At 42.6% G+C, this 25,637-nt stretch overlaps 1 protein-coding gene across 3 annotated transcripts; it reads left to right on the top strand.

Moving 5' to 3' along the window:
- Positions 1 to 5,836: 5,836 nt before the first annotated feature.
- LOC130488878 (hypoxanthine-guanine phosphoribosyltransferase-like) lies at positions 5,837 to 20,509 on the top strand. Of its 3 annotated transcripts, none has more exons than XM_056862555.1 (9): positions 5,837 to 5,854; positions 11,017 to 11,123; positions 12,309 to 12,492; positions 13,098 to 13,160; positions 13,689 to 13,706; positions 14,761 to 14,843; positions 16,354 to 16,400; positions 19,427 to 19,503; positions 20,462 to 20,509. In XM_056862555.1, exons 1-9 carry the CDS (start codon positions 5,837 to 5,839, stop codon positions 20,507 to 20,509), a joined length of 645 nt encoding a protein of 214 aa, XP_056718533.1. The 3 variants fall into 3 exon arrangements, with proteins under 3 accessions (XP_056718533.1, XP_056718532.1, XP_056718531.1); XM_056862554.1 differs by lacking the exon at positions 5,837 to 5,854 and adding an exon at positions 6,390 to 6,410; XM_056862553.1 differs by lacking the exon at positions 5,837 to 5,854 and adding an exon at positions 6,390 to 6,413.
- Positions 20,510 to 25,637: the final 5,128 nt, after the last annotated feature.

The following is a 25,637-nucleotide window of genomic DNA, read 5'->3' as shown; positions in this document are numbered from 1 at the left end:
TTCTTTCATGACAATGGACTGGGGACCGACTCCATGAAAATAAATAGCCTAGGAGCAATATGGATTTAATTGCCAACGCCATTGCATCGCTAAAATAAAACAGATGTGATCACACGCCGAGATAAAACCATTGTTCAACAAATATGGCTTATTAAACATCGCGGTGGCGATGACGAGTCCAGCTGTCCAATGGCAAAATTGAGCCCATTTCCAGGACCACCCATTGCTTCAAGGGTGGAACGATGTGACTGGCCCATTGCTTGGATGGAGGGTTCAATGTTGTGCTTGTGGACATGTTTGAGCTCGTAGTTCACCAATGGGTTACACCCAGGAAGGGACGTATGAATACCTATTTGTTGGTTCCATGTTTCGCCATCACGCACATTTGGAAGACTGCTGTCATCTGGCCATGTTTCTTTGGCAAAATTTCCAGCAACCGATGCAGAAGCAGATCTCAATTTTAATGGCAAGAATTCTATCAAATGTCAATAGAGTGAGGAAGAATGGCTTTTTTAAAGTCCTGAGTTCAGAGAAACATGAAAGGAACTAGCGAATCAAAACAGAATTGTCACAAAATCCCATAACATTCCTATGCTCTGATAACTTTGTCAAATTTCTTGCTCACCAAATTCAGTCAGATCAAGAAATGGTGTTCCTTTCCCAAGGCTATCTAAAAAGTCTTCGGTCCCATCCAATACCTTATCAGAAATCCATCCACAACTAGAGTGTTTTATATGTCCTTCTGAATGCTAGTTTAAAAGGGGGAAAAGGGTGACTGACATTAGGTTTTAACCTTTAGGGGGGGAGGGGTGAAGATCTCCCAGAATTACAACATATCTCCAGAGACTACAGAGATCAGTTCCCCTACAGGAAATGGCAGCTTCGGCGGGTGGACTCTATGGCATCACACCCTTGCTCAGTTTCCTGCCCTCCCCAAACACCACCCTCCCCAGGCTCCATCCCCAAATCTCCAGGAAATTCCCAACCCATAGTTGGAAACCCTAACTTAAGGGTCCCCCACCTTTTTTCGCCTGTGGACTAAGGTTGCCAACCTCCAGGTACTAGCTGGAGATCTCCTGCTATTACAACTGATCTCCAGCCGATAGAGTACGGTTCACCTGGAGAAAATGGCTGCTTTGAAAATCGGACTCAATGGCATTGAAGTCCCTCCCCTCCCCAAACCCTGCCCTCCTCAGGCTCTGTCCCCAAAACCTCCCGCTGGTTGCAAAGAGGGACCTGGCAACCCTACTGTGGGCACATTTGGAGTGCTGACATGGCATGGTAGGTGTTAAGTCCACATGGGGAGGACACATGAGGTAGGAGATGGAGTTCATTTTAAAAAATAAATAAATAATTTTTAAATTATTTTTCCAAAATTATTAATCACATAGTTTAACAATAACATATACAATAAAAATAAAAATAATAGGTAACATTGTTTAAAGGTTTATATATAATAAAGAATTGTTGACTTCCCCTACACCTCCCTTCATCTTGTGATGAATTAGTAATCTCTTTTGCACAAAATTCTAATCCTAATACTATTGTTAATATTTATTGGTCTCTTTGACATTTATATTTTTCAAGGAAAAGAAAGATTAATAGTTAATAATATCATAATAATATCATATATCAAGGTATACGATATACCCCCCCCCCCCACCTCTGCAGGAGTATATCGTATACCTTGCAGCTGTGGAGAAGTTTACATCGGGACCACAAAACGCAGCATACAAACAAGGATAAAAGAACATGAAAGATACTGCAGACTTGGCCAACCTGAGAAATCAGCAGTGGCTGAACATGGACTGACCCAAACAGGACACAGGGTCTTATTCCAAGACACTGAAAGACTGGACAATTCTACCAACTATTTTGTCAGATTGCACAGAGAAGCCATTGAAATTCATAAACATCAGCACAACTTTAACAGAAAAGAAGAGAGTTTAAGAATGAATAAGGCTTGGCTTCCTGCCCTGAAAAACCTCCAGACTAACAAAGGCTACAGTCAACAATAGCCATGCAGATTAGCTTTGGATTTCACACATTAACAGATCACTTCAGGATACAATGGTTCCACATTAACATACCACACCCTCATTAGCACATTATCTTGATACTTACAGGACAATGACTAGCACATTACTTCTGCAAGGCAGTACTCAGCTCAAACCCAACCCCTCTCTGACTCTTCCTACACACTTGACACTGAGAGACACTGTCCTTCAGTGTCACTCCTCTGAAGATGCCTGCCACAGCTGCTGGCGAAACGTCAGGAAAGAAAATTCCAAGACCACGGTTACACAGCCCGGATAACCTACAAGAACCAAGGAAGTCTATACTTTTCTTGGCATTAAATTTGGGTATGTTTAGACCCTGCTACACATGACGCAGGCATTAGGATATTACTACACTTATTAGGATATTATTACACTTAGAGTTAAACAGACCTTATGTACTTAACATGTTTAAGGAAGCAGTAAAGAAGCTTTCCCACTGAAGTTATTTTTTGTAGGATTATGAGTTTGTCCTCAACCAAGCCCAATTGTCACCTTAAAAATGTACAAAACACACACTTAAAACACACTTAAAACACACACGCAAAACACACTATACACTTAAGCAATGTTATGTTCAGCTAGGATGAAGGGTACCCTCTAGTGGATATCTGAGATATTAACATGATTTTGAAACTTTAAATAACATTTAACACTCTGCCAAAAAGTCATAATTACTGCATGTGAAAGCAAACTATTTTTATCCATCTAGCACTCGCCTCGTAACCGTTCCTTAAACATGCCTCCATTTATAACAGGTTTGAGAATTTAGCACAAGAACTCTTTAAAAATAAATTGGAGGGGACTGGGAAAATATTATGTGTTCAACCACTCTGGTTTCAAATTTTTGCGGGGGCGGGGAGGCACAAAGAGATCTACAGCTCAAGTGTCTGTATGTCCTTTTCTGAATCCAGCCTGGACTTAATGTGCTAGATACTAGTCTAGGGTTGCCAGCTCCAGCTTGAGAAATTCATGGAGGTTTGGGGTGGAACCCGGGAAGTTCAGGGTTTGGGGAGGCGCAGGACTTCAGATGACTACCATAGAAATCACCTTCCAAAGCAGACATTTGCTCCAGAAGAACTGATCCATATCATCTCGAGATCAGTGGAAATTTTGGGAGCTCTCCAGGCCCCACCTTAGCGCTGCCAGGTCCCTCTTCTCAACCGGCGGGAGGTTTTTTGGGTGGAACTGAGGAGGATGGGGCTTGGGGAGGGGAGGGACTTCAATGCAATAGAGTCCAATTGCCAAAGTGGCCATTTTCTCCAGGTGATCTGATCTCTATCGGCTGGAGATCAGTTGTATTAGCAGGAGATCTCCTGCTACTACCTGGCTACTACCTACTAATGGCTTGTGTTCTCTATTTATCTAGCTAGCTAGCAAGTTGTTGGCCCAGTCTTGTGAACACTGAAGAAAATTAGATTCCTTTATGATATACTAAGAAAGTGCTTTGTTATGAATGAAAAGCAGGAAGACTGTAGGCACTGTTATGAGGAAGCATAATTATTGTATCAGTGCCGTTTGTTGATAAAAACATTATTACATAAAATATATACCATAATAAAAACTATATATTTGGTAGCCATGGGTGGGAGTTTCGCTGTCAAAATAGACTGAACCTGCCCACTCTTCCTGCAGTCACTGGAACCAGTGGGATACATTTATACATTTTTTTCCTACTTTGATTTCCCACACCTCTATGTGGGAAATTGTACTTTGTGTGGGGGGTGAAGAGGTTAGAAAAGGGTCTGTGGGCTTGTTGTAAAACTGCACTGTATGTTTTGGTTTCCTCCAGTAACTCCCCTACCCCACTTAAGCATGGAAATTGCTCCTTTTGCATGTGTAACAAGAACATGGGCCCTTATCAGGTCCTCAGTTAGGGTTGCTACCCTCCAGGTACTAGCTGGAGATCTCCTGCTATTACAACTGATCTCCAGCCGGTAGAGATCAGCTCACCTGGAGAAAATGGCAGCTTTGGCCATTGGACTCTATGGCATTGAAGTCCCTCCCTTCCCCAAACCCAGCCCACCTCATGCACAGCCCCAAAAACCTCCCACCAGTGGTGGAGAGCGACTTGGCAACCCTAAGAGTATATGGTCTAAGAGTATATGGTCAGTATTTCCTATCACATTCTCTGGCTTTGCTTTGGTAAGAGGCAGGCAGAGAGATCCAAACATAAAAGGACCGGGGAGATGGGAAAGCAAATTTCCCACCACAACAACCCTATCCTCAGTGTGTAGTATACAGTTGCCATTCCCCTAGGGAATATAGGGTATCCTTAATCCCCAGCCCCTGAGAAAAAAATAATAATAATGGCCATCGAGTCACATCAGTGCTCTCTAGGAATCAGTGGAAATGCTGTGGTTTTACCATAGAGTTTCCAGTGATTCCTAGAGAGGTATGATGTCACTTCTGGAGTTTCTAAAGAAGTGATATCACACCCATCACCAATGGCACCCCCTACCCCAGTCTCCACCTGGTTGCCAGGCTGGGCCTGCTAACCCTAGTGTTGCATGGAAACATCAATGCTTCTGAGAATTAATCACATGTGGTCTGAAATGGGAGTGTGCTTGTCAATGGCTCGCACACCAAATATCCAATATCAAGTTGCCCACAACTGGAATTCAAGATCAGCCTTGTTCCATGTCTTGTGACAATGACACAAACCGCAGTGTTCTTTTACACCATGGAAAATGTTAAAAGAACTCATTGCAAAGAGAAGGATAGACTCCACTCCACATAGATCCCCAAATTGGCTGGATTCCTACTCTATAACTTGCTTAGCATATCAGTCAATCAGAGTTGCCAGGTACCCCTTGGCAACCAGCAGAACATACTTACTGGCAGCAGGGGAGGCAGCGCGGGGACCTACCAGTAGCATTTCAGCCATGTTACCGGCAACACGCCAGCATCACTTCCAATATGTATCGGACATGATGTCATTGCATCGCCAGCCATTTTTATCATAGAATTTTTGCCCAAATATCAGAGCATAGCCTTCCCCGCTGTCGGTAAACCCCCCCCCCACTGGTCAACTGATCAGTGGTACGAACGTTGCACAGAGGTAGAAGATCCCTCACCCCTGGAAGGGGCCTAGCAACCCTACAGTTAATTGATGATGAAAAAGAAGAGTTGGTTTTTATATGCCGACTTTCTCTACCTTTATTTAAGGAGAATCAAACCGGCTTACAATCTCCTTCCTTCCTCTCCCCACTACAGACACCTTGTGAGATAGGTGAGGCTGAGAGAGCTCTAAGAGAACTGTGACAGTTCCCCAGATTAGAGTCCACCGATCTTAACCACTACAGCACGTTGGTGGTGTAATTGAGTTTAAACTGGCTTCTAATCAAAAGATGTACAATGGAATGCACACAAGTGTACGTATAGGCAGTGTCCTAAATTGGCATTTGCACATGCATAGGCACCACAATTAGATTCGCCTGTGCATAAATGGGAGATTGTTTTTGCAAAAGTAAATGCTCCCTCCATGCTCACAGCGATGGAACGGTGCCAGCGCTATTCCCTCCCGTTGGTCCTTTATCCATTGATCTGTTTACTTCCTATTTGCGCTCCCTCTCCCCCATTTTCATCGTGCCGATTGGCTGCAGCTGAGCCGATGCCAATTTTCTATACGGTTAATCCGATTACGTATCGGTCTGGGAAGCAGGGCCTGTTGCAAAGAGTGACCTGAAAGAGGCAGGTTACAAGCTGAAAATAGAACGGGGCAAAAGAGGCCACGGACAAACAAGACCTCCTCAGTCCCCAGAGCTTGGAGCAAGAGCATGGCTTCCGGACTGCAGGTAAGGGGGTGTTTAATTGCTTGAAACTACTAGAATGTTGGGAGGGGGGGGATTCCAGGAGCTTTTCAAAAAAAACATTAATTGGTAATCTGAATCATAAATATGATTGACGGGGGGGGGGAAGTCTAGCAAAATAATAATAATAAATGGATCAGGCTATTTCTAAAAAAAATGCCTAGTGAAGAATACGTTTGCATCATTTGCGAGCAACGGCACTAGAGATTTTAAAAACCCATTAACACAAGGCATCCCATAGATTTCAGCGTAAACTGATCTCTGTATGCAAGCGTGACGTTTCTCTCTTTGGCCCAGAAAGCATCAAAACCTTTCGCAGGTGTCGAAGGTGATTATTCTAGGCCACCGAAGGAACTTGTTCTTTTATGATTCTGCCTTTAATGGTTCTGTGAACCGGGAATTTGGCAGGTTGTTTCGTTGTAATAGAAGGCTATAATACTTATTGTTTGTCTATTCAGCCAGTACGTTTTAGGAGACAAGGCAGTATGCAGCACAGTGCAATGTAAACATGATTCTGAAAATGGCAAGCCAGTGTGGTGTAGTGGTAAGGTGTTGGCCTGAGATCTGGAAGACTTGGGTTTGAATCCTCCCTCTCCCAACCCTGCTTAGCTTCCAAGATATGATCAGGCTTGTCTGAGTCATCCAAGTCAGAGTATCACCATGGACATAGCTTTAAGCAACCAGGACAGGGGGGAGAGACAAAGACCACCACTGGACTCCTTGTTGTTTAGAAGACTGGTAATGTGACATCCATCCCAGTCTGAAGTGAGCTTGAGGGCTATTATTGGAGGGAAAAGTGATGTGTTTAGCCAAGAACCAACCAGCCCCATAAGTAGCATTTCTCACTAGTAGAAAGCACATTTGTTTACAAAGCATTCCGTCTGATTTATTTCTGGCTGCCGTACCCCAGCACCATTTCTCTGTTGGCAGAGTCATTCTCCATGAACAGAGAGATTAACAACTTAAGCTGCCTTGGAATTTCTTTATGATAAATGATCATAGGTTGCCAAGCATTTATTTTAATGGTTCCCATTGCTAAGCCAGTGACGCTACAGTGTAAGCAGAAAGGCCATTATAAAAGAAAAATAATTTTTGGTTCAACAGATTGAATTTAACATCCAAAAGATGAAAGGTTCATTTATCAGCAGTGGTTCATGCCATCTTGATTATCGGGTAGGGTATAAAATATAGAACAATGACTGCTCGGCAACCAAGACGTTTTTCTTGAGTCACAAAGATGCAGCACTGGAAGCCAGAGTAGTGTAGTGGTTAAGAGCAGTGGATGCTAATCTGGAAAACCAGGTTTGTTTCCCCACTCCTCCACAGGAAGCCTGCTGGGTGACCTTGGGCCAGTCACACTTCTCTCCAAACTCTCTCAGCCCTACCTACCTCACAAGGTGTCTGTTGTTGGGAGAGGAAGGGAAGGTGATCGTAAGCCGGTTTGATTCTTCCTGAACTGGTAGAGAAAGTGAGCATATAAAAACCAACTCTTCTTCTTCTTACCATCTGCCTGTATGATCCTTGCCCTTCCTGGCTACTTGAATCTGCAGGGGGGCGGGGCTGGTTGACTGGGTCCAAGAAGTACTTAATGCCTCCTTAAAGGAGAGGGTGGTCGCTTCAGCCTTGAAAAAAGCTGTGGTGCGTCCACTCCTAAAGAAGCCTACCCTGGATCCATAGGGTTGCCAGATTAAAAAGAAATACTAGACACACTGAGGCTCGGCGTCATCTCCTCTCAGAGGAGCACCCAGCCCAAGTATGAAGCAGCAGCAGCTGAGGCTGCGCACTTGGCCTTGGCGCCACCTCCCCCATGCCCCAATAGTGCAAAGCTCCTTGGCTCCGTCTCCTCCAAGCACAAACAGCGTCCTTTATGCTGTTTTGGCTCAGTAAAGGTGGGTTCCCAAAGGTTGGGTAGAAAAAGACTCAATTATGTATAAAGGTAAAGGTGTGCAAGCAAGACTCAATTATGTATAAAGGTAAAGGTGAGCAAGCACCAGGTCATTATTGACCCATGGGGTGACATCACATCCTGACTTTTCACACAACGCTGACATTTTTTCCCCACTCAACTTGTTTCAATAACAAGTGTTTTTTCACACAACACATAGTTAAATTGTGGAACTCCCTGCCCCAGGATGTGGTGATGGCTGCCAACTTGGAAGGCTTTAAGAGGGGAGTGGACATATTCATGGAGGAAAGGGGTATTCATGGCTTTTACATAGAATGGATACTAGTCATGCTGCATACCTATTCTCTCTAGTATCAGAGGAGCATGCCTATTACATTGGGTGCGGTGGAACACAGGCAGGATGGTGCTGCTGCAGTCGTCTTGTTTGTGGCTTCCTAGAGGCACCTGGTTGGCCACTGTGTGAACAGACTGCTGGACTTGATGGGCTTTGGTCTGATCCAGCAGGGCCTTTCTTATGTTCTTATGTTTACTAGGCAGACTATATTTACGGGGTGGTTTGCCATTGCCTTCCCCAGTCATCTACACTTTACCGCAAGCTGGGTACTCATTTTACCGACCTTGGAAGGATGGAAGGCTGAGTCAACCTTGAGCCGGCTACCTGAAACCGACTTCTGCCGGGATCGAACTCAGGTGTTGAGCAGATCTTTTGACTGCAGTACTGCAGCTTACAACTCTGCGCCAGTAGAAATATATTAATTTTAAGGTGCTGAAATCTATATTAAAAACATTTTAAACATTATATTAAAAGAAAGCACAAATGTTTTGGCCCCTTGGCCTTCATCAGTGGTCTAATAACATCACTTATAATGCATACCGATACATAATACAACATTTATACCAGTATTATAGCAGAATTATAACAACCCAGGTATGTATGTAGGGAAGTATTCCAATTTGACCCTGTGCCCGATATAATCTATAAAATTCATAAAATTAAAGAGCCCACTGCCTTTTTAATGTTTTTAATATAGATATCAGTGCTGCAAAATAAATATATTTCTATGCATAATTGAGTCTTTTTCCACCCAATCTTTGGGAACCCAGCTTTGGTTTTAAATTTGGCCATTCCTTCCCCCTTTCGTTTTTTGTTGGTAAAGGTGCCAGTTGACCCGGATGCTCCAATATTTCACTGACTGGTTCTTGTAGGTTATCCGGGCTGTGTAACCGTGGTCTTGGAATTTTCTTTCCTGACGTTTCGCCAGCAACTGTGGCAGGCATCTTCAGAGTAGTAACACTGAAGGACAGTGTCTCTCAGTGTCAAGGGTGTAGGAAGAGTAATATATAGTCAGAAAGGGGTTGGGTTTGAGCTGAGTATTGTCCTGCAAAAGTATTGTCCTGTAAGTATCAAGATAATGTGCTAATGAGGGTATGGTATGTTAATATGGAACCATTGTATCCTGAAGTGATCTGTTAATGTGTGTAATCCAAAGCTAATCTGTATGGCTATTGTTGAATGTTGTCTTTGTCTGGAGGTTTTTCAGGGCAGGAAGCCAAGCCTTATTCATTCTTAAACTCTCCTCTTTTCTGTTAAAGTTGTGCTGATGTTTATGAATTTCAATGGCTTCTCTGTGCAATCTGACAAAATAGTTGGTAGAATTGTCCAGTCTTTCAGTGTCTTGGAATAAGACCCTGTGTCCTGTTTGTGTCAGTCCATGTTCAGCCACTGCTGATTTCTCAGGTTGGCCAAGTCTGCAGTATCTTTCATGTTCTTTTATCCTTGTTTGTATGCTGCGTTTTGTGGTCCCGATGTAAACTCCACAGCTGCAAGGTATACGATATACTCCTGCAGAGGTGAGGGGGTCTCTTTTGTCTTTTGCTGATCGTAGCATTTGTTGTATTTTCTTGGTGGGTTTAAACATCGGGACCACAAAACGCAGCATACAAACAAGGATAAAAGAACATGAAAGATACTGCAGACTTGGCCAACCTGAGAAATCAGCAGTGGCTGAACATGGACTGACACAAACAGGACACAGGATCTTATTCCAAGACACTGAAAGACTGGACAATTCTACCAACTATTTTGTCAGATTGCACAGAGAAGCCATTGAAATTCATAAACATCAGCACAACTTTAACAGAAAAGAGGAGAGTTTAAGAATGAATAAGGCTTGGCTTCCTGCCCTGAAAAACCTCCAGACAAAGACAACATTCAACAATAGCCATACAGATTAGCTTTGGATTACACACATTAACAGATCACTTCAGGATACAATGGTTCCATATTAACATACCATACCCTCATTAGCACATTATCTTGATACTTACAGGACAATACTTTTGCAGGACAATACTCAGCTCAAACCCAACCCCTTTCTGACTATATATTACTCTTCCTACACCCTTGACACTGAGAGACACTGTCCTTCAGTGTTACTACTCTGAAGATGCCTGCCACAGTTGCTGGCGAAACGTCAGGAAAGAAAATTCCAAGACCACGGTTACACAGCCCGGATAACCTACAAGAACCAATGAACTCTGACCGTGAAAGCCTTCGACAATATTTCACTGACTGTTTTGGAAAAACTGGGGGGGGGGATTCATCCCCCCCAATGGTCAGTGAAAATACTGGACTCTCTGGGTCAATACCGAACACCTGGCAACCCCACCCAGGAGATCTCAGTAACTATTGACCAGTCCCAAACATTCCATTCTTGAGCGAGGTGATTGAACAGGTGGTAGCTGGCAATTTCAAGCTTTGCTGGAGGAGGCAAATTGTTTAGACCCTTTCGTATGTGGTTTTAGGCCTGGTTACTGAAATGATAGCCTGAATAGCCCAGACTAGCTTGAGCTCATCAAAGTTTGGAAGCTAAGCGGGATCAGCCATGGTTAGTACTTGGGTGGGAGGAAGGCCTGGGTGGCTATACAGAGGAAGGCAATGGCAAACCACTTCTGTTTGCCTCTGCAAAACTGTTCATGCACTTCTACTGTGATATAACTTTATCCATAAAAACAATATCCCAAATTCCATTATACAAACTTGAGACAATAGGCGGTCTCCCTCCCCTTCCCAGAAAAAAAAATCCAGCCAACTAAAATTTAGAGCTATGAACAATTAAGACAATCACAGTCCTTAAAACATGCACAAAGCAAATATGAATTGACTTTATGTGGCCTTTAGGCAAAATCTGTGCAGTATGTTACCATTTTTAACCCTATTATATTCCTTCTCCCCTTGCAGTTAAAAGACGGGGACCATGGATTCAATAAGAATTTATTCTGTGTCCCTAAACACTATGAGGATGATCTAGAAAGGATCGTCATTCCTCATGGGCTCATTCTTGACAGGTAAGGAAGATCAACAAGAACCAAGAGTTAATTTGCACACTGATATCAGGTGTACCCCTAAGATTTTTTTTGAGTTTGTACTTATACATGTAAATTTATAAATACAAAAAGTCTATTTAGAAATCCTCATCAGAGAACCAGGATTGGAGGAGCTCCCTGGTAATTGCCCATATAATGGAAAATCCAGGTTTGCTGACACATAATGAGTGGGAAAGCCTTCGCTGAACTAGTCCCCTGACGGGTGGTTCCTTTTTAGGCACATGCAGCTTCAACTGCAGCTACAGGTTAGGTAATGCAGCCACACGCTGTACAGATATTCTACTTTTCATAACACCACTGCAATTCCCCATTTTGTACATCTAATTCAAATAAATAAATAATAATTCTGAAGCCACAGTGCATGCAAACTGCTTGCCATAGGAAACAACCATGGGCTGTCTGTAGTTAGAAATGACTGAAATTTATTTTTTGCCAATAAGAACGTAGGCTTAGTGGTGGGGCAGGTTGTAGTAGGGGTGATGCGAAATGGGGACTGGGGTATCTAAAAGACCATCACATCCCTTATGAACCTGTTTGCCTCTTGGAACCATCAACGGCGATCCTCCATCAAGCACTGTTCTATAGAAAATTGGTGGTGGTTGAAAGTGCCAAGTCGCAGCTGACTTATGGAGCCCTGTAGGGTTTTTAAGGCAAGAAACAAAAAGAGGTGGTTTGCCATTGCCTGCCTCTGCGTAGAAACCCTGGACTTCCTGGGTAGTCTCCCACCCAGTGGGGTAGACCCTGCTTAGCTTCCAAGATCTGGTGAGGTTGGGCTAGTCTGGACCATCCAGTCAGGGCTCCATAGGAAATTAGGTGGGTGTTTCCTTAAAACAAGATATTCTCTGTGGTTGCACCCTAACTGTGGCATTTCCTTCCTCCAGGCATTGTTGGCTTTTAGGCAGTAGCTTTAACACGGTTCTATTCTAAGTAGTTTGTGGGAGAAAAAAAACCCTGCAGTCTCCTTTCTGTGAGGGAAGAGAAACATGTCAGTTTAGCTGGGATTAAAACTTCATACACAGCAGTGTTAGAGGACTAGGTAGAGGTCCAAGTGGTAGCGATTGTAAGGGACATAAAATACACAGGCAAGGAGGCTAAAGGATGAACACAAAGTAGGCATTCATACTTATTTCCCTAACTTGCTTTCAGGACAGAACGATTGGCTAGAGACATCATGCAAGACATGGGGGACCATCATATTTTTGCCCTCTGTGTCCTCAAAGGAGGGTATAAATTCTTTGCCGACTTGATGGATCACATAAAAGCACTAAACCGGAATACCGATCAATCTGTCCCTATCAGTGTGGATTTTGTAAAAACAAAAGGCTACTGTGTAAGTATAGATTTTCATGCGAATTGACGTACCTTGTGAGTTAGATTTCCCCCCCTAGATCCCAGGGTATGCTGTCATGGCACACTAAGAGCAATTTTGCAGAAACGACACGAGCTGCTTCTGGAAACAGGGATACATATACAGCCATAACAACAATATAGAAGAAGAAGAGTTGGTTTTTATATGCTGACTTTCTCTACCACTTAAGGAATAATCAAACCGACTAATAATCACCTTCCCTTCCCCTCCCCACAACAGACACCTTGTGAGGTAGGTGGGGCTGAGAAAGTGTGACAAGCCCAAGGTCACCCAGCTGGCTTCATGTGTAGGAGTGGGGAAACCAACCCGGTTCACCGGATTAGCGTCCGCCCCTCATTTGTAGGAGTGGGGACTTGAACCCGGTTCTCCAGATTAGTCCACCCCTCCAAACCACAGCTCTTAATCACTACACCATGCTGGCTCTTATACTGGCCTTTCATCCCCTCCCCCATATACTTATAGGCATTCCATTATTTATTTTGGCATGGTAGCATCTCACAGCTCATGGTCAATTCATTGGAATGTATTTAAGCATGTTATGAAAGATGTCCTTCATCTCTTCCCAGAATGAGACATCAACTGGAACGGTCAGGATTATTGGAGAAGAGCTCTCTGCCTTTAAAGGAAAGGTATGGATCAACAGCTGTAGTTTTAAGTTCTGACCGAAGTTCAAGATGTTTAGGGCCCAGTGTTAAGGTCTGGCAGGCCAACACTTAAAAGCATTGATTGTTGATGGACTGAGGGCTGAGCCAACAGAGTAGCATGATTCAGAGAGAATGAAAAACTAGGGTTTGTCACCATGCCTAAACTATGGTAGTCGCACGGACACCAGCATCGTGAAAATGCTGCTGATTCAGGAGGAGTTTGCAGCCAGACAGCACAAGACTGAAGTTTTCATCTGAAGTTGTTGAACAGTGAAAATGAAAAATATATAACTAGACTACACTTTGATATTTCTAATTAATTTGCAAATACTAGTAAAGCATCCTTGCTGCTCTTTCTATTAAGCTTTACACAAAAAGGGGAAATTCTGAAACTCAGTGGGTTTTTCCCTTTCTATTCCTTTATGCCTGAACTGGAACTAAATATGCTACAATTGAAATGATTGCGAAATCGATATTTTGGCGTTCCTTTCTTACATGAATTCTGGAAAGCAGAATGTCTTAGTGGTAGAGGTGAGTGTTTCATTATCGATATGCAGCTGCCAATCTTTGTGTCTCCGTAGTGATTATACTAATACTGGGCTAGAACAGTGACATGAAAGAATTCCTGAAAAGCAAGGGTATGCTACTTATGGCTCTAGATTTATTTATGTACTTTACTATGTCCAAATGTGGCTTAGTGCAGAACCAAATATGGCTCTTGAAAATCAAATCTTTAAGGTATATAGGAGAGGAAGGTGAGATGCTAGTATAATCAGCATGTGAATGGAATGGCAAGCAAATATTGTTATGGGACTGACGGGTTTCCTAGATACATGTCACATAAAGGGAAATCGTAGACTTGAAGTGCTAACAGTAATCCAAGTGTGAACTATGCACCTATTTTTGCCAATGTGCTAAAAACAATTTTGCAGGGTGCAATTTATTACTTTTGGCTGAACTACACAATGCCCCAGGCTAGCCTGATCTTGTCAGGTCTCAGAAGCTAAGCAGGCTTGGCCCTGGTTAGTATTTGGATGAGAGACCTCCAATACCAGGGTTGTGATGCGGAGGCAGGCAATGACAAAACATCTCTGAATGTCTCTATCCTTGAAAACCCTATGGGGTTGCCATAAGTCAGCTATGATTTGATGGCCAAAAAAAAACCCCTCCCACACAACACACCTGGCACCTGTCTAGTCACAGGTGCATGACCAGACTCAGTCAGATGTACATTGGGGGAACTCACCTTACAAAGGTGCTCATTTGCTGGGTGCTCTGAATGGAGAGAAGGAGCTTCCAGTTTCCCTCCTTTCCCACTTTTGCTAGCGGAAAGGGAAGTGGGGGGACTTCCCTTTCCCCCCTGGTTTTACTCCATTTTTCACCCTGAAAGGATCCAAAGTGGCTTGTATACTAAAAGTGGCAAAATACTATATAAATATACCAGTAAATGACAAACAAAACAAAAGCAAAGTTCTAGCAGCTCACTAACCATAGATTCCCAGCCCATGCCATGCATTTACCTTCTTACCAGCACAGACTATTGTTTTCTAACCCATACAGTAATTTTCTCTCTCTTTTTTTTAAGGATATTATTGATACTGGCAAAACAATACAAACACTGCTTTCCAAAATAAAGGAGTATGAGCCACAGATGGTCAAAGTAGTAAGGTAAACATCATACCCTTCGAGAGCTCAAGCGTTACCAGGACCAAGGTCAAGGGAGAACCTCTGTCCAGAATTTAATCAGAACCTCAGTCTGAAGCTGATTCATCCAAGGAGACTATTGGTCTTTCTCTACAGCCCATTCCTGAGGTTGGGGGCCGAATGAGCTACTTGCGCCGTACAAACTGGCACGGATGGCGACATAATGCCACTTGCGCCAGCCCCCTGGATGGCCACAGCAGTGCAGCCCATAGATGCCGGCGCAGCCTCCCGCTGGCGCCTCCCAGTGCAAGACCCCACGCCGGCATCCCGGGGGACCGAGCTGCCTTTAGGCAGCTTCCCAACCCCTTTCGACCCAGGAATGCCCCCTACAGCAACAGTGTTGCTGCACCACCATAGCTGTTTGCTATGGGGCTTCCCCCCGTTTTTCTAAATTTTATTTTTAAAAGCCCCCCTCCCCCCCCCCGCAGCAGCCGCAAAACCTCTTTGGAGGCACCACGGCCACGCCGTTTCCAGCCGCTGTGGCTTTGAGGAACGGGCTGCTAGGCACACAACGGGTGTTCAACATCAGCACCCACTGCTGGCAAGGAGAGTGAGGGTGGGTCAGGTTGGCCTGGCCTGGGGTAAATACTTGGGGTTTGGACATCTTGCCCTTCCTTGTCAACAGACCAGTATCTTTTGTCGGCTGTACTTCTCCAGCTTCGCCAACTCCAGATCTGGCTCTCAGTTCCAGTTCCAAAGGCTGACCTCATGTACCATGAGATGACAAATCCTTCTTCTGTAAAGCCTGTGTTATAGTATTAATTTCGAATTAATATAACACAGTGGGAGGTTGATAGTTCAAAGCAGCAGTTTATTGAGCTCAATATACATACCGGATGAAAGTGCCCTAATGCGCAGGACAGTCTTCATACAGAACAAAGGATTGCTACCCCAGTTATAACTTCTGGTTAGGGATGTTCCAATTACGTCGACTTACTAAACATTGGTTGTCTGCCTTTCTTTAATTAACATAGTATATAGAGATTGGTAGAAGCTGTCTCTAAGCAAGCACTTGGTCTTGTGATTCATATTCCTAACAGTGAAGGTAAGACACTGTTTTTCTCTACAGGGGAAAGCCTGTACCAGGCAATGTGTTCTGCTGGCCTCTTATAGTTATGGATGCCAACGTTCCCAAAGTTTCCATGTGTGGGTAGAATATATCTGCCTGATGCTATGCTCTATTCTTGAGCATAGCACCTCATGAACCTATGAATGTTTATACATATGAAAGAATATATGTTTTCCTATAAATGAAGTTTATAGGCACTTCACTTCCCGGTCTAGATCTGAGTACAGTCAGCCCCATCTGGACGAAACAACCTTCAGGATTCGACTGATCAGATTAGGGTCCATGAGCATCTCTGCTGATTCTAACGTGTAACATTCTAGCACTCTCGCCGTTTTAAATGAAGAAAATTCTTTTGCAGGTTTGCATATTAACTTCACTTTTCTCCCTCTCTCTTTTAATGAACAGCCTGCTTGTAAAACGAACAATCAGAAGTTCAGGATATAAACCTGACTGTAAGTTGGGCCTTTTCTAGGATTTTCATTGGGGGGGGGGGGGGAAATAAACATATCCCAATATGTAACCTTGATCAAACAAAATTTCTACAGGAAATCCTGGTATTTCAAAGTGGCAGGAAATGCTGGAGAAGGAAGATCAGATTTACACATACACAAGCGCACACAAATACACATCAGAAGGGCGGCATGGATGGTCATGCACCTTGCAGAATTCTGTGGGTAATGAGGTGCAGAAATAAACCTAGGCCTCATGCCCACGGTCCAGCACTGATAAAGCTTAACAGGTTTATTATCTATCCCGAGGGAAAAAAGGAGACCAACAAATTACATGTACGGGTGTGTATGTAGGTGGGCTTCTCATCATGTTAAGGCTGTGATGAATGGTATACACAACCTCAAACACTTGATTCCATGTTGGATTGTGAGGGCTTTGTTATGCCCAAATCCCTGTTAAATTAGCAGAGTGCACAAAGGCTGTTGTCCGCAGAGAAGCCCATCCAAACCTCTGCGTGTGTCAGGAACAAAATTGCTAGAAGCCTTTTTGTCTATTTAACTAATATACTTCATTTGTTGTAGGAAATCCATTTCTGGATAGGACAGAGTAAAGTATAGTTGCCTATCTATTCTAACTAACTAGGATGGAGGGAGATCCAGGACATGTGTCCTTTCCTCATGGTGGCAAGATGGAGAAGAGTGCCAGTGTGTGTGAGGAGGTGGGGAAGAAACAGGAAGGAAGGAAGTTTCCCTAAGAGTAACAATCTCCATATCAAAGGGATAGGTCAGAACAGTAGAGAAAGGATGCCCCAGTGTCTTGTCCTCTCTATCTCTCTGACTCACTAGTCTTGTCCCCCTCTGGAGTCTGAGGTTAAGAGACAGCGCAAAGTCCTTCACTTCCAACAGTCCATGCCTTGCCCCACATAAAGCCCAGCCCTGGGATGCTGATTTAATTCCAAATTTAGAATTAGATGCAGACCGGCGTCCTCTGCTGCCCCTCTGCCTTTTGTTTTGTGATGGCCAGATACTTGTTTGCTTGCTTAAAAGGGAAAAGAGAGAGGGAGAAAAGCTGGTGTCAACATCAAGATGAACAAATGGAGGCAGCACGAGAATAACATATTCCCAGATCCCTACCTCAGATTCGTAGCCCACAGTATTTCCATTCTTTCTTAACGAAGTTTTAGTTTGTTCACCTTAAAGCTGGTGCCATCAGCTTATACCTGATACCAGATCCCCCGATAACTTCCTCCAGCAGTTCCATGTAGATGTTTTTTATTGTTGTTTTTTAATTAATCAGAAAATAAAAATAATACAAAAAACAAACAAAACAAAAAATAATAATGTCATAATACAAAAAAATAAAACATAAAAATACAAAATCACAAAAAAGCACTTTTACAACCATTAAATTTACATTGAATAATATAATTTGTAAAATATATAGTGCCCTAATATCCACCACGCACCTTGCCTGTGTACCCACCACTTTTGGACTTCCAGAGAAGTGTTTTGACAGTGTTTAAAGATATTATTATTTCTAATTTATTAAAAACATTGATCTATAATTCATTAACTATATTTGTAATATTCATTTTTGCCGATTTATCCATGTAGATGTTAATTAGCATGAGATAAATCAAGATGAGACCTTGTAGCAGCCCGCAAATCAAAGTGGATCTCCCAACATCACTTGGGATATTCCTGTCAAGGACAACCAGAATCAGTACTTTCCAGTCCCACCTAGCAAGGTGACCTTAAGGTTGTTGGTATCAAAAGCTCCTGAAAATTCCACAAAACTCCCTCATTATCTATTCCTCAGCACAGGTCACCAAGTAGTGGCACCAAAACAGTCTCCATTCCAGATCTGGGTGACAAATTAGGCTGAAGTGGATCTAGAGAATCATTCTAACATGAGAAAACCAAGGAAGCTGTAAACAAGTCACTACCACCTCTTTCAATATGGGTTTTGATCCTAGAAACACAGGAAAAGGATGCACAAATACATACATGTGGACACCTGCAGATTCCCACATCTCATGCTGACAGTAAATAAGCAATAAAGAAAACACAGGAGCAAGTGAAGAAGGTGCCAGATCTATCTTGGCCTGTGTTGGAGTCGATTCCTGAACTAGAGTCATGTCAAAGAAAGTAGTTTGAATAAAGGATACTAGTACAGGCAGATGCTGCTGAAATCCAGCAACTGGAGGATTCTTTTCTGTACCCCTGCAGACTTGAAGATGGAGTCATGGTGGGGGTCTAGACTCTAGAAAGAATCAGGAAAACACGTATTTGCCATGCTAACTCTTACTAGGTGCTAGTTGAATCCTAGAGCAGTCACATGGTTAATCAAGTTATTAAATAATGGTGGCATGACCAGCGTTGGACCATGTCTTGGAAGCAGCTCTTGGTCTGGAAATAATTGGGATCTAGTATGAGATTATTACTTTATTGGAAATAATGGAGTTTGAGTATCCTATTAAAACGCTTGTGGCATAACTGTATCACGTAATATGGGCAAGGTCTTGAACAGAAAGTAAATAGAACATGCTTTGTTAAATAACTCCATATATATTTGGCACTACACCACCCCTTATATAATCATCTTGCGTTGGAGTGTGGGTTGGCTTTCAACCAATATCATTGTACTGTGCCTTCAATTGCAGCCTTTGCAATCAGAAAAAATGTGCAGTGTATAACTCTTAAGTAAGGGTTGCTTTTTCTTAAACTGTTCTTCAAAGAGCCATGCGCTACGTCAAACAGGTAGCTCTTAGCTAAGTAAGGTCCAAGCTTCATGCAAAACACAAGGGCCATTATTTCCAGGTGAAAAGCAGTTTTTAAAGTTAGACATCTCAAATGAAACAGTACTTAAACATGATTACAGTAACAGAAGTAAGAGCTTGTTTTCTGGAACAACCTCTCGTTTTTTGCAAATGATGCTTTTCATCAGGCAGACACTTCTTGCCACATAGCTATACATACATACTTTTTTATGTCGGGATGAAAATTTTTCCTCTGAACTTTTGTTACAGATACAGGGTTTGAAATTCCAGACAAATTTGTGGTTGGATATGCTCTCGACTATAACGAGTACTTCAGGGACCTAAATGTAAGTGCATTCTTTTTTATGTTTAACATAGTCCCATCTATTGGGCTGGATCCAGACTAAATTTTCCCTTGATGGAGGACACTTCCACTTGCGGAACAGAAATTTCTTGCCTCCCGCCTCCCTTTGTAGCCCACTGAGCCCACCTCTGCTTCATCACTTGCTTTGAAAGCCCCTTACTGGGGTCACCATCAATCGGCTACGACTTGATGGCACTTTACACATACACATAGAATTAAACAGAGGTCGTTTATGCATGGAAGTTTTACCTGAGGTTCGTTGCTCGCTGGACCCACACTTTCCTGTTGGCAATCTATGCACCAGCAGTGTCCAAGCTCAAATCAGGAAGTATTTGAACTCCCCCCTTGAAATACTGCTTTGTGACTTGATGGCACTTTACACACACCCACACAATTGGCTGTAGTGAGAGAAAAGTTCCCTCCCAAACCCAACTGCTGCATAAAAAAGCATTTTAAGAACTAAAAAACAGAGCAATCTGAAAAGAAGGGTGGGGGATAAATCCAAGCCTCGGTTTTAAAAAGCCTTTCTCCTGCTCAGAAAGAGCTCAGAGGAAGCAGGAGGTATTTGAATCCCCACCTCTGGACATGCTGCTTTGTAATTGGCTGTGAGTGAAACTAAGCTTGTGTGTCCCGCAGTTTGCCTTGTGCACGGAGATTTCACCCGGGCTGAGCTCAAGGGAGAGGGAAGAATCGGGTTAACAGCAAGCTCATCTTTAATGGAGGGAAAAATCATGCATAACTCCAAGGAATAACTGAGACCGGGGCGGGGGGGTGAACATGAGTGAACATACCCATGCATAAATAACCAGAGAGAAGACCCTTGGGACTGCAGTTAGAAAGATGACTTTTCTTAAGGGTACTGATACAAAACACCCAAATAATATGGACACATTTATGTCTGCTCATATGCACATTAAGATTTGTATTTTTTTCCCTTTAAGCATATCTGCATTTTGAACGAGAAAGCCAAGGAAAAATATAAACTCTGACAGTGTGGTTAACTGGAATCATGGAACCACAATCACGTACTGCCTTTGAATGAACAGAAGCAGAACAGGGAATTTTTTTGACACTACAGAAGACTTGCAAGGTCGCCAATAAAGATGCATTTTGAAGTATATTTTCCTTAAAATAAAGAGTGAAAAAATAGATATTTTGTATAACATACCAAGCATACCTTTCATATAACAAAAAAAGAAGAATCAGTTCTCTTTGAGGCTCTGTTGAACGCAAATGTACACTTCATAGACAGTATTCTTCCGTTATTTGTGATGAGTAAAAATAAGCTAAGCAAGAATGGCATTTTGCCTAGTGGACCTATTGAAATTTCACAGAAGTGTTCAAACGTTGTTAAATGTGAGTGGCAACACTGTAAAACAAGCTGCTTATGTAATGATTTCAGGTAGTATAGGTTAATTGCATCCACTTTGCAAACAGTGTATGTTACACAGAAGCCAGCTTGTGTGTGCGTGTGCGTATAATCAACAGGGTTGAAACAGAAATTTGAAACTAATTGGGGAGCCACCTCAACACACAAATTGCCGCAGCAGGTTTCCAATACTATTTGTGCATGTTGTAATGTGCATTGAAAATATCACCATCTTAATTGTTACTGGCGATGATACCTGTCTGATGAGCCGTTGTAGCAAGATTACAGTCCAATGAACTTTATTGTTATTATAATTAATCTAGTGCTATCAGTGCGCATAATAGCGTTGCATCAGAGTACTGTAAGCCAAAGAGTAAAATCTAAATGTTGACCATGGGGAAAGAAACAGAAGCAGCAAAAGAATGTGTGGAGGAAAGATAGTAAAAGATGGGGTGGATTCTACCCTTACCCTACTACTCCACTGAGTAAAATTTGGAGCCTTCCTCCATCATAAGTGGCTGGCAACCCTACTTGGGACCCAGTATATTGTATGCGGCAAAAGAACAATATCTTAATAACTGGAGTCAGAGAAAAGGAGCAGATAGCTACTTCTGGGGGTTAGCTGAAGCATCAAGCAGGATCTGATACTGGGTAACCATACCTGTAAGAGTGCCTCTTTGCTACCACCTGTGCCCCTATGCGTATCTTTGTAAATAAAAGAAATCTTAAGAAACCTTAAGTATCCAGTGCTCTCTGCTCCAAATGGAACCAACCTAGGTAAACACTAGACCCTAGGCCAGGTGTCCCTAATGTGGGGCCTGTGGGTGACATGGCACCCATTGACACCTAAGCTGGCTTCCGCCAAGTGTTTTCAGAAAGTGGGTAAGACCAGGTGGGGGTCCTGACCAGTAGGGCTTCTGATTAGCCATTGGAGATCTGTTGGAGTGTGCAGATTATGGTTGTGCCCATCACCTTGTCAAGAATACCAAGTGTCCACAGGGTGAAAAAACATTGGGGAGCCCTGCCCTAGGCAGTTTCGGAGCAGAAGGTAATAAATTGGACCTTCCTCTCGACAAGACAGAAGTGCTACTGGTGATGATTTCAAACTGCAAAGGGTTTGTATTTATGAGGAACTCGTTAATAATAAAATGGTGCGGTGGAATATATTACTGATAAAAACGGTACTGCTGAGACAGTCTCGTGATTCGTAGAAACAAGAAATGAGAAAGGTGATTTCTAAACACTATCACCTCAGATTGCAGATTTCATAGTTAAATGTAACTTCAAGAAAATCCTTGCACTATAAAACTAGCTCATCATGAAAGCTAGACTAGAATTGTTGGGGTGGGGGGTGAGATTGAATCCTATAGCCATGGGATCTTGACATACAGGACACAATCCAGGCAAAATTAAACCCAATTGATCTTAATCTCTGCTCTACCTCATTGGGATTTTTTTTAATGGAAAGATGTATTTAAAATGTTCTACTTCCTAAAATACATAGGAGAGATTTAGGCATGTCTTTAACTGCACTCTGAAAGTCAACTAAGCAAGAAGCGAATAAGCAAAGTACATTTGATCATGTTCACCATGCCATCCCTCTATTGGCGAGGAAAATACATGTGTGGTCACCATGCCGAATGAAACATATTCCTATGGGTAGAGCTTGGTATGGGTGGGGTATGAAGAGCCAAAGGGAGATAAGTGACAGGAATCATGTTTAAAATCGGAGAATCTGGTATTTGGTTATCGCTGTAGTTAATGGGGTAGGTGGGAGTGGAGCCTATAGCCTGCTCTACTATGTAGTTCTGGGGCGCTACTGAATTAAGGGGGGGGGGATCTAATGGAGAAACAGTCACAAAGGAAGACAAATAGCTATCCTTTTCCCTTTTATTCCCTTAGAAGGTAATTGATTTACAAATCTTGAGCAGCAGGGGAAAAATCATATTTCTCATTTTTTGGATGCAAGCGATAAAACTAAAACAAATTTTGGCACTGCCAAAATAATCTTCAGATCTTTATATCTAAGCAAACAAAGCAGATATTCCAAAGTATAGGGTAGTGCCTGATCCATAATAAGCAGCTTAATATAGCAATCCCTAATATTCTCCCCAAAAAAGGGATTCAAGCAAAACTTGAAATGATGTGTCAATCTTATTAAGGCCACAAGGACAGAATATCAGAATAAGGTCTAATATTCTCCCAAAAAAGGGATTCAAGCAAAAGCAATCTTATTAAGAATCTTCCTAGTAGAACCATGGAGGGTAAAATATTTAATCTTACAAATTCTACAGTAGCTCTGAATAGTTAAATATATTTAAACAGAGAAATCGTAAAGGATAAGGATGAGCAAAACTTTGAGTTCAACAAACTTCCATAATCAATTACTAAAGCTCGCCCTTAAATCAGAGAAAGAGCTTTTGTTTTACCCTTGTCAGCACTAAAAAAAGAAATAGCTGCAAATGCACAGATGTTTGTTTTTACTCCCCATCCTGCTTACAAACATAGTAACCTCCCAGGATACTCAGAGGCATTACCAGGAAATTGCATTGTTTTAACAGATGAATGGTTGTAGCCAACAATGTTGGCTTTTACATCTCTGGATGGCCTAAAACATTCATATATACAAAATATATAACTGAATAGGCCATATTTAAATGTGCACAACAAGGCTTCTAGCCCTCATTGATGCAAGAAACAATGGGAAATAAGATTTGAGCTACGTTCTTTACAGCGTGTCACATATTTTTTATTTTCCAAAACAAAACAAAAAATAAAAATACATACACTTACATTCACACAGGTTTTACGCGTTCGGGGAGTTAATTTAACTTTACATCTCACACATCTTATAGGTTGCTTAACTTGTTCATATACTATAACAGTTTTTAACACTTCACTATATATGTTATCTATATGCATTGTCTATATATGTTAAATATGCTTATAAAATATTGTGATCTAGCCTTTCCATTTAACATAATCAAAGTACCATTCCCATTTCTTCCATGATTCTTCAATCATCTTTTCTTTCACGCGTGCCACACATTTTGAAGCTCCTCACAGTATTGCAAGTACCGCATCCTGATAGCCCCCCGAGACCAGAAAGCCTTGCTTTCTGCAGCATCTTGCCACACACCATTTTAGTCAGTAAATACTGCATGTTAATTATGAACCCTATGCATAGTTTCAGGGGGCAGCCATGCTAGTCTGCATTAGAACAATTGGATTCCAGTCCAGCTGCACCTTAGGAGCCAACAAGGTTTTCAGCCTATAAGCTTTCCAGAGTGAATATGATTCTTTGGTCTGACCAGAGCCTACCTCTCATGAACAACCCTAGCAGCTGGTAGTGAAAATAAAGCATCCATTACTACCACACACCATCCCTAACTGCATAAACACTTCTGAAATAGTAGAAAAAGAGCAAGAGTCCAGTAGCACCTTAAAGACTAACAAAAATATTTTCTGGCAGGGTATGAGCTTTCAGGGTATCTGAAGAAGTGAGCTGTGGCTCACGAAAGCTCATACCCTGCCAGAAAATATTTTTGTTAGTCTTTAAGGTGCTACTGGACTCTTGCTCTTTTCTACTACTGCAGACAAGACTAACCCGGCTACCCACTGTGAATTAACCTCTGAAATAGTTCTCTTGACAGTTAATCTGATGTTTTACTTCTTAGTATCACTGAGATCGATATAGCATACTCCCAAGTAAAGTTGCAGCAAAAAGCTGCAGCTTTAATTCTGCTTTGTAAATGACATGCACAAAAAAAGCTTTGTTCTCACGTTTTTTTAATCATGCAGCCTCCAAAAAAAAAAAAAGTTTGCATCTGTGCAAGAAAGCAATTACTTGCTAATGCTAACATTTTTCGTTACTCTGAATGAACAACGCCATGGCCATTTATGCACGGGAGGTTTTGCCTTGGATTTGCTGCACTGTCGACGCACATTTTCCCCATCCAAATTCTCCAAACTCTGCATGGGGGCTTATTGTTGAGTTTGGAGAATTTGGATGGGGAAAATGTGCAGCAAATCCAAGGCAAAACCTTCCATGCATAAATGGCCTACTCCTTCTAGAATAAAATCTCTCATATATAAATGCACAATAGTGCAGTTAACTGCGCTCTTAACACCACCGCCCACGATTACACTTCCACGCAATTCACTGCACTTTATAGGAGAGGAGGCGGTTCAAAACCCGCAGCAGAGCATTGGCTCAAAAAGAGACTCCCCGATCAGCTTTCAGCCAATGAAAAACACTCTCAGATATCACCCCCCCTCGCTTTTTCCTCCTCCTTTTCGTCCCGCCCTTCTCTCCGCGCCTGCCTTTCAACACCGTCAGCCAATGAGAACACAAACGTCGACTCCGACTCCACCCCACTCCTGGAAGCGAGCGCGTAGGGTGGGGACAGGGAGCTGCCAATCACTGACAAGATGACCAATGGTGTCGGCGGAAAGGGAAGGCGGGCGAGAAAGTGGGGCGCTTGCTACATAGGCTGGTTGGGGAATCTTTTTTTTTTCCCTTCCAAAATGGCGGCCGTGCTGGACCCTCCGGGCGGGCGAAACGGGTAACGTACATTGAATGTCCCGCCCCCTTCAGAGCGGTGATTGACGTGTCCCCCTACCCGTCCTCTCGGAGGAAGAAAAAGGCGGGAAAATGCAGGCGGAGGGAGTCTCTCGCCTTTAAAAAGAGCGCGCGTGAGGGGAAATTGTATCCTTTTATTTTTGTTGTTGTTCGTTTTATACGGAGA

The sequence above is a fragment of the Euleptes europaea genome, chromosome 17, assembly GCF_029931775.1.
Source record: "Euleptes europaea isolate rEulEur1 chromosome 17, rEulEur1.hap1, whole genome shotgun sequence".
Classification (NCBI taxonomy): domain Eukaryota; kingdom Metazoa; phylum Chordata; class Lepidosauria; order Squamata; family Sphaerodactylidae; genus Euleptes; species Euleptes europaea.
The sequence above is the reverse complement of the archived record's forward strand: the minus strand, read 5'-3'. Positions and strand labels throughout refer to the sequence as shown.